The sequence below is a fragment of the Pezoporus flaviventris genome, unplaced genomic scaffold (assembly GCF_033815535.1).
Source record: "Pezoporus flaviventris isolate CSIRO_AGI_PZ_B2104156 unplaced genomic scaffold, CSIRO_AGI_Pfla_v1 ptg000320l, whole genome shotgun sequence".
In the NCBI taxonomy this organism is placed as follows: Eukaryota; Metazoa; Chordata; class Aves; order Psittaciformes; family Psittacidae; genus Pezoporus; species Pezoporus flaviventris.
The window spans coordinates 202,457-211,633 of NW_026892867.1; the positions used below are offsets into that span (position 1 = coordinate 202,457).

The 9,177-nt window shown below is 66.0% G+C and overlaps 2 protein-coding genes and 1 long non-coding RNA gene across 4 annotated transcripts in view; 1 reads left to right on the forward strand and 2 right to left on the reverse strand.

Annotated features, from left to right (window-relative positions):
- The window catches only part of LOC133263453 (large ribosomal subunit protein uL16-like), a 41,305-nt gene extending 39,697 nt beyond the window's left edge, over positions 1–1,608 (reverse strand). Inside the window, 1 exon segment of the mRNA XM_061443219.1 lies at positions 1,604–1,608. The gene's annotated coding sequence lies outside the window, so the exon portion shown is untranslated.
- Positions 1,609–5,351: 3,743 nt separating this feature from the next.
- On the reverse strand, positions 5,352–6,729 carry LOC133263445 (uncharacterized). Of its 2 annotated transcripts, none has more exons than XR_009741492.1 (3): positions 6,689–6,729; positions 5,506–5,567; positions 5,352–5,425 (listed from the first exon to the last, which is right to left on the reverse strand). It is a non-coding gene; the product is annotated as an uncharacterized LOC133263445 (long non-coding RNA). The 2 variants fall into 2 exon arrangements; XR_009741491.1 differs by lacking the exon at positions 6,689–6,729 and adding an exon at positions 5,893–5,964.
- Positions 6,730–6,798: 69 nt separating this feature from the next.
- Positions 6,799–8,830, forward strand: LOC133263457 (uncharacterized; the record flags this gene model as incomplete). The annotated part of the gene is made up of 6 exons (XM_061443223.1): positions 6,799–6,818; positions 6,887–6,996; positions 7,234–7,303; positions 7,581–7,766; positions 8,016–8,148; positions 8,621–8,830. Coding segments are annotated over exons 1-6 (729 nt in total), but the record flags the coding sequence as incomplete, so codon positions are not given.
- Between the last annotated feature and the right edge of the window lie 347 nt (positions 8,831–9,177).

Consider the following 9,177-nt stretch of genomic DNA (forward strand, 5'->3'; position numbering starts at 1 on the left):
ATCCCAGTGCGTCCCACTGCATCCTAATGCACCCATTGCATCCCACTGCGTCCCAGTGCTTCCCAATGCACCCATTGCATCCCAGTGCTTCCCAATGCACCCATTGCATCCCAGTGCGTCCCAGTGCTTCCCAATGCACCCATTGCATCCCAGTGCGTCCCAGTGCTTCCCAATGCACCCATTGCATCCCAGTGCGTCCCACTGCATCCTAATGCACCCATTGCATCCCACTGCATCCCAGTGCTTCCCAATGCACCCATTGCATCCCAGTGCGTCCCAGTGCTTCCCAATGCACCCATTGCATCCCAGTGCGTCCCACTGCATCCTAATGCACCCATTGCATCCCACTGCATCCCAGTGCTTCCCAATGCACCCATTGCATCCCAGTGCTTCCCAATGCACCCATTGCATCCCAGTGCGTCCCAGTGCTTCCCAATGCACCCATTGCATCCCACTGCGTCCCACTGCATCCCAATGCACCCATTGCATCCCAGTGCGTCCCACTGCATCCCAGTGCTTCCCAATGGCACCCATTGCATCCCAGTGCGTCCCACTGCATCCCAATGCACCCATTGCATCCCAGTGCGTCCCACTGCATCCCAGTGCTTCCCAATGCACCCATTGCATCCCAATGCACCCACTGCATCCCAGTGCGTCCCACTGCATTCCATCACATCCCAATGCATTCCAGTGCATCCCATCACATTCCAATGCATCCCCGCACATCCCAACGCATCCCCATGCAGCCCATTGCATTCCAGTATATCCCAGTGCATCCCAAAGAATCCCAGCACACTCCAATGTATCCCAGTGCATCCTGATGCGTCCCATCACATCCCAATGCATCCCAAAGAATCCCATCACATCCCAGTGCATTCCAGTACATCCCAATGTATCCCAGTGCATCCCATCACATCCCAGCACATTCCAAAGCATCCCAGCGCATCCCCCGCATCCCAGCTCATCCCCATGCACCCCAATGCATCTCAATGCATCCCAATGCATCCGCCTGTAACCCCCTGCATCCCATTGCACCCCAGACAGGGACCACACTGCACCCCCTGAACCCCACAGACACCCCCTGAACCCCACTGCATCCCATAGAGAGGGACACCCCCTCTGCACCTCCAGATAGGTACCCCCATAGAGCGGGGACTCCCCCTGAACCCCACTGCACCCCAGAGACCCCCATAGCAAGGAGCCCCCCTGAACCCCATTGCACCCCATAGACAGGGACCCCCATAGCGGGGATATCCCCTGAACCCCACAGACAAGGACCCCCATAGCAGGGATCCCCCTCCACTGTACTCCATTCCACCCCATAGCAGGGATCCCCACCCATCCATCCCCTGCAGAGTTCCCCATAGAGGGCACCCCCATTTAGGAGACCCCCTCTTTGGGTCCCCCAATTGAGACCCCTCTAAAGCAGCCCCCCCCAAAGCGGGGCTCCCCTGCACCCATTGCGCTCCCAAAGACCCTGGACCCCAAAAACGGGGTCCCCCCATTCCTTGTCGGGGGGGGGGTCCCCATCTCCCTCCATGGTTTCCCCCATAGGGGCCATGGGCGCTCCCGGCCGCGCTCACCGCTCAGCTCGGTTCCGCTCCGCTCGGCTCCGGGGCCGCTGCTGCCGCCGGTGCCGGTGCTGGGGGGGAGCGGCCGGTGCTGCCGCGCGGAGCCTTAATTGGTAACGGGGAGCGCAGGCCCCGCCCCCTGGGGGGGGGGGGGGGAGCGGGAGGGGCGGGGGGGTCACATGGGGGGGTACAGGGCATGGGGGGCTATAGGGGGCTCATAGGGGGGTATAGGAACCTATGGGGTGGGGCAGGGGTATATGGGGCATGGGGGGATATAGAGACCCATAGGGTGGGATGTGGGGGATATAGGGACCCGTAGGGTGGGATGTGGGGGATATAGGGACCCGTAGGGTGGGATGTGGGGGATACAGGGACCCATAGGGTGGGATGTGGGGGGATATAGGGACCCGTAGGGTGGGATATGGGGATCCATAGGGTGGGATGTGGGGGATATAGGGACCCATAGGGTGGGACGTGGGAGATACAGGGACCCACAGGGTGGGATGTGGGAGATATTGGGACCCACAGTGGGATGAGGATGATATAAAGACCCATAGGGTGGGATGTGGGGGATATATGGATCCATAGGGTGGGATGTGGGAGATATAGGGCATGGGGGTTTTGTTGGGTCCCATAGAGCTGTGGGGAGTACATGGATCCCATAGAGTGGGATGGAGGAGTATAGGGACTCACAGTGTGCAGGTGCCCTATAGGATGGGGGGCCTACAAGGGGACCTATAGAGCAGGAGAGGAGCCCTTTGGGGCCTCAGTGGGGTGAGGTGGGGCTATGGGGATGCTCTGGGCAGAAGAGGGGCTCCATGGGCCCTATGGCGTGTGCAGACCTATAGGGATGATGTGGGGCAGTTAAGGCCAGTAAAGGGTCTTGGTGGGCCCCTATGGAGCAAGGGTGCCTATAGGGGACACGGGATCTGCGCTGCCCCTTGGCCAAGGAAGCCCCATATGGATTCTATGGGGGAGAGCTGGGGGAGGACCCTTAGGGACTATGGGGAAGGGGGGGCCCATTCGGGAGCTGTGGGGCCCTATAGGACCCTATGGGGCAGGAAACGAGGCAGCGCCGGAAGCGGCTGCTCCAGCCCTGATAGCGCTGGGGGGCATTAACCGGGGGGAATTAATGCAAGAGGGTCCCATGTTACATATGTGTTCTATGTACATTACACGCCTGTGTGGGGGCTGTGTCACTGCAAACACGCGTGTTACATGCGTGTGCGTGGCGCCACACGTGCAAACATGCCCCATGGCTCACACCTATTACACGTGTCCAAGGAGCTGCACATACATACACACACGGCTCTGCGTGCACCCCGGGCCCCCCAGCCCAACACCTGTTACACGCGTGTGCAGGCTCCCACATGCCTGTTCTAGGCGTGTTCTGTCGCTCCCACACGCACCAACACGCCTGCTCCACGTCTGTACCGCATGCACATGTGTGTTACATCCCTGTGGAGCTGTGTGCACCTGGACCCACAGGAGATAGGGGCTCAGGGGGCACCAAGGGGGGGGGTTACCCCCCCAGTGATGCTCTATGGGCCCCGGGGGGGGTTTACCCCCCCAATGATGCTCTAAGGGCCCTGGGCGGGGGGGGATTTACCCCCTTTAAGCCACTTTGGGGGGGGCAGCTCCACCAGGATGATCTCACCCCAGCAGGAATCCGGGGGGGGGGGAGGGAAGGGGGGTGTGGACACGTCACAGGGAGGCTTTACCTCCCCCCCGCGGAATCTGGCCCCCCAAAGCTGAGTCACGCCGGGTTCAGTGTAAACACGGCCCCGACCCTGCTGCTCCTTCCTTATAGGGCCTGAAACAGTGCCGGGCCCCCCCGGCCCCCCCCCACCTAAAATAGAAGCCATTGGTCTGGGGGGGGCCTGGGGACCACCCCACACCCTGCCCCCGCAATGGGGAGTGGAACAGCCCAAACGTGTCCTCCTGGAAAGGGAAGGAACCAATGTGGGGGGGACACGGGGGGGGTCAGTCATGGAGGGAGCCCTTGAAGCGCTGCTGCAGGGTGGCCACCCTGGTTTCTGTGGGGGGAGAAATGGGGGGGGGACCCTCAAATAGGCCCCCCCCCATGTGGTAGAGAAGCCCTAACCCTCCCCCAATGAATGACCCCCCACAGCACCATGAAAGAGCCCCTGCACCCCAAACCCCCCCATATACCCTAAAGGATCCCACCATACCCCAACCCCCTGTACCCCAAAACCTGCCCTCGGTACCCCAATAAACCCCTGCACCCCCAAATCCCCCCATAAGACCCCCGATAGCCCCCCCATTCCCAAACCAAATCAACCCCCTTTTATCCTAAGTGACCCACCTACACCCCAAAAGGCCCCCCCATTAGGTGTTGAGGTGCCCCCCCTTAGGAATTGGTGTGCCCCCTGCTTACCCATTGCATGGCGCCAGCTCCCCTCAGCCTCCATGGCCAGGTCCCCCAGCAGGGTCATGGCCTCCAGGCCCTGGGGGGAGAACAGGGGGGGAAGTGGGGGGCAGGGACCCCCAGACCCCCTCATCGACACCCCCAGAACCACCCATGGGCAACCCCAAATCCCCCGATGGGCACCCCAAACCCCCCCATGGGCACTCCCAAGCCCCCCCCATGGACACCCCCAGTCCTCCCCTATAGGACCCATGCCCATCCCCCCCCCACCCCAGTATCTCCCTATAGGGCCCAGAGATCGCCCCGAGTGCTTCCCTGGGGGACTTAGGATGCCCCCCAACACGCTCCCATGGGGCTCAGGAGGCCCCCAAATCCTCCCCTATAGGACCCATAGACCCCCCCCAAAACCTTTCCTTGGGACCCAATCCCCCCCCTCCCCATATTCCCCTATAGGGCCCACGCTCTCACCAAGCCTCCCCTATTGGCCCCCCAATCTTTAGGGTCCCCCCCACCTGCTGGAGGTGCCTCAGGCGCCGGCACACGGGGAGGGCCATGGGGCCACATGGGGCGAGCTTGGGGGGTGCTGCTCCCTGCGCATGGGTCTGGGGGACCCCCAGCCCTGTCCCCACAAAAGCAGAGGCCAGAGCGGCCAGGGCCTGTCCAACGGGCAGCAGGGGGGGACCGGGCCCGGGGGCCCCCGCAGCTCGGGGCTCTGTGGGACAATGGGGCTTAGACCCCCCAATGGGCACCCCACTGGGTACCCCCAACCCCCCACCAATGGGCACCCCCAACCCGCCCCTTGGGCACCCCCAAAACCCCCCATGAGCACCCCCAATGTGCACCCCCCAGAGCAATCCCAAAGGGTGCCCCCAGGCCCCCACCATGGGCACCCCCAAACACCCCCATGGGCACCCCCCAGTCGGCACCCCAATGGGTGCCCCCAGACTCCCCCCAGTTGGTGGCCCCAATGGACAGCCCCAAACTCCCCCATGCTCACCCCAATGGGCACTCCCAGCCCCCCCGAATGGGCGCCCCCAAACCCCCCCATGCCCCCCCCTCACCTCGGCCTCCATCATCTCCAGGTGCTTCTGGGCCTCCCCCAGCTCCGCTTCCAGCTCCAGCTCCCCCAGGCGGGGTGGGGGGTTCCCGGGGGGGGTCCCGGGGCTGGGGCTCAGCGGGGGGGGGTTCAGCACCGCCACCCCCTCGGGGGACTCCAGGACCTCCTGCAGGAAGGTGCTGGCGCGGAGCAGGATGCTGGGGGGCAGAACCAGGGCCTAGAATGGGATTCAAGCCCCCTTGGGGGGTGGGGGGGCAGCTGCTATGGGGGGGTCCCCATTTTGGAGGAGTCCCCACTTTGAGGGGGTCCTCACCTGCTCCGAGCATTTTCCTCTTCCTCCTCCCTGGAGGGGGCCGCATCCAGCAGGTCCCTGATGAACCCCAGCTGCTGCTCGGGGGGTGCTGTGCCCTGGGGGGCACAAGCACAGAGAATGGGGGGACCCCCCCAAAAAAAACCACCCCCCGCAAAACATCCCCCCATGGACCCACCTCCACCAGCGCTGTGTCCTCGGCCTCGCTCAGCATCAGCTCCTCCGCCAATGCCGCCAGCTCTGGGGGTGCAATGGGGGGTTTGGGGGGGATCAACGGGAGGAGGAGTCAACAGGGTGAGCAATGGGGGAGGTCCATTGGGGGTTCTGGGGGGGATCAATGGGGGGGTCCGGGGGGATCAATGGGGGTAAATAGGGGGGCAATAGAGGGGTCCAGGGAGGTCAATGGGGGGGCTGGGGGGGGTCAATGGGGGCAATATGGGGGCTAAATGGGGGGTCCTGGGGGATCAATGGGGAGGATATGGGGGTTCAATGGGGGGAATGGGGAATCAATGGGAGTAAGCGGGGGGCAATAGGGGGGGTCAATGGGGGAGTTTGGGGTTCCCACCTCTCAGCCGCGCTCTCTCGGGCCCATGCCGGAGCTCATCCAAGCGCTTGGCGAGGGGAGGGTTCACGCTGCGGGGGGGAGAGGGAAGCAGTGTGGGACCCCCCCAGTACCGGTCACAGGGGCCCAGACCCCGGTACCGGACACGGCCCCGGTTCCCGTTACCGGCAACAGATCCACTCGAGCAGCGCCAGGCGCGGGCGTGAGGGGGTGCAGAGCAGCCGCAGCGCGGCCCCGGGCTCCAGCGGCGCCTCCAGCCCGGGGGGGGAGCTCGGCAGGGCCTGGGGGGGCAGTGACCGCTTGTACCGGATGTACTGGGCCCCCCCCCCCCCGTTATTGGACTCCCCTCCGGTACCGGACCCCCCCCCGTTAACGGAACCGCCCCCGGTTACCGGAACACACCCCCCCTTTACCGGGACCCCCCCCGCCATTACCAGACCCACCCCGTTACCGAACCCCTCCCCCTCGTTACCGGAAACCCCTCCGTTACCGAACCCCTCCCCCCCCCGTTCCGGACACTCCCGCCCCCGTTACCCGATCCCTTTCCCCAGTTACCCCCCCCCGTTACTGGACACCCCTCCTCCCCCGTTACCAGACACCCCCCTTACCGGAAGCCCTCCCCCCGTTACCGACCCCTCCCCCCCGTTACCGGAAGCCCCTCCCCGTTACCGGACACCCCTCCCCCCGTTACCGACCCCCGCCCCGTTACCGGACGACCCCCGTTACCGGAAGCCCCTCCCCCTTACCGGACACCCCTCCCACCCCGTTACCGACCCCCCCCGTCCCGGATCCCCCTCACCCGCAGCCGCGCCACCACCGCCGCCGCCGCCTCAGCCGCCATTTCCCGCCGTTCGCGCTGATTGGTCGCTACCTCAGGGACTCGCCCGCCCCCCGCTGGGACGTTGCCCAATGGGGAAGCTTCCCGCCTAGCCGCGATCTGGCGCGCACATCGCGATTGGTGGAGCGGCCGCGCTGAGGTCCCGCCTCTCGGGGCCAGTAGGAGACAGCAGAGCGGCTGCGGCTGCGCAGGGGAAGGTCCCGCCCCCGGAAGTGCTCGGGACGCGCCGGGCTCCGCCGCCGCCGCCGGTTCCCTGCGGCCGCCGCCGGGTGAGGGGAGGGGCCGGGCGCGGGCGTGACGTCACGGCGACGGGAGGGAACGCCGTGACGTCACGACGGAGGGCGCGGAGAGAGGGATAGCGGAAGGGGCGGGGTTTTGGGAGACGTCACGGGAGGGGAGAAATGACGTCGACTTCCGCTCGTCCGTGGGGCCGCGCTGTGACGTTCCTCTCTGCGCTGTGACGTCACGGGTCACGCTGCGGTGACGTAGGCAACCACGCCCCACAGGCCGCCATGGAGGGGGAGGGTCCGGACGCTCGCGCTCGCTTCCGCGTGGCGCGGTTCATCATGGAGGCGGGTGAGAGGGGGCGGGGCTTGGGGGAAGGGGCGGAGCCAAGGGGGAGAGGTGGGGTAAAAAGGGGGCGGGGCCTTGTGGAGAGGGCGGAGCCTGGGAGGGAGTGGCGGCTAAGGGAGAGGGGCGGGGGCTTAGGGAAAGGGCGGAGCTTGGGGAGTGGTGGCAAAGAGAGGGGCGTGGTCTATGGAGGGCGAGGCGGGGCATGGTAGGCGTGGCCTATTGAGAGGAGGCGGGACCGGGAGGGCGTGGCCTAACGCAGGGTGGGCGGGGCCCGCGGCAGGCGTGAAGCTGGGGCTGGGCTCGGTCGCCGTCGCCACCGCCTGCGGCGCCTTCCACCGGTGCTGCCGGGCCCTGGGCGCCCGCGCCCCCCACGACCCCCACCTCGTGGCCGCCGCCGCCATCGCCCTCGCAGCCAAGCCGAGGGGACCCCGCTGCGAGCCCGCGACCTCCTCAACGTCACCCACAGGTACCGGGGACCCCCCCCATAGCACCCAATGGGTGCCTCTGCCCGCCCCCATAGCACCCATTGGGTGCCTCTGACCACCCCATAGCACCCAATGGGTGCCTCTGACCCCCCCATAGCACCCAATGGGTGCCTCTGACCCGACCCCCATAGCACCCAATGGGTGCCTCTGACCCCCCCCATAGCACCCAATGGGTGCCTCTGCCCGCCCCCATAGCACCCATTGGGTGCCCCTGTGCCCCCCCCGTCCAGGTGCCTGCACCCTGGGGTGCCCCCGTTGGCGCTGGACGCGGAGTTCTGGGCGCTGCGGGACAGCCTCATGCAGTGTGAGCTGTGGGTGCTGCGGGTGCTGCGGTTCCGCCTGCCCCTGGCGCAGGCGCACAAGGTGAGGGCTGGCACCCATTGACACCCCGTGACAGCCATTGACACCCACTGACATCCACTGACACCCCCTCACACCCACTGGGACCCGTTGACACCCATTGATACACAGTGACACCCATGGGACCCTCTGGGACCCGTTGACGCCCATTGGCACCCACTGGCAGCCGTGGGTCACCCCAGGACTTTCTAACACCCATGGGAACCCTTGACACCCGTTGGCACCTATGAGACCCCCTCACAGTAACAGGCACCCACTGACACCTGTCAGACCCACTGACAGCCACTGCGACCCACTGACACCCATGGAACCCCCCTAGCACCCATTGACACCCATGGTATGCCCCAGCACCCACTGACACCCATGAAAGCCCCCTAGCACCCATGGGACCCTCCCAGCACCCTTGGGACCCCCCCAGTCCCCATCCGGGGCTGTGGGGGCCCCCCTGACCCCCCCCGTTCCCCTCCCCCCGCAGTACCTGGCTCAGTTCGCGCTGGCGCTGGGGCAGTGGGCGCGGGGGGGGCGGGGGGGCGCCGGGCGTGGCCTGGGCGCTGCTGCGGGACGGGGCCGCGGGGGGGCTGGGGCTGCAGAGCCCCCCCCAGCACGTGGCGGCCGCCGCGCTGCACCTGCCATGGAGCTGTGCGGGTGCGGGGCCCCCCCCGGCGCGCCCCCCCACTGGTGGCAGGTACGGGGGCATGGGGGGGCTATGGGGTAAAGGGGGGGCATAAGGGGGTGATGGGGGGGTTATAAGGGGGCTAGGGGGGGGCCAGGAGCGGTTACAAGAGGCTGATGGGGGGGTGGTGGGTGCTGGGGGGTGATGGGTGCTGGGGTACTGGGTGCTGGGGGTACTGGGTGCTGGGGGATGTTATAGGTGCTGGGGGTGATGGGTGCTGGGGGGGTGTTATGGGTGCTTGGGGTGATGGGTGCTGGGGAGGTGTGATGGGTGCTGGGGGGGGTGTTATGGGTGCTTGGGGTGATGGGTGCTGGGGGGGTGTATGGGTGCTTGGGGTGATGGGTGCTGTGTCCCCCCAA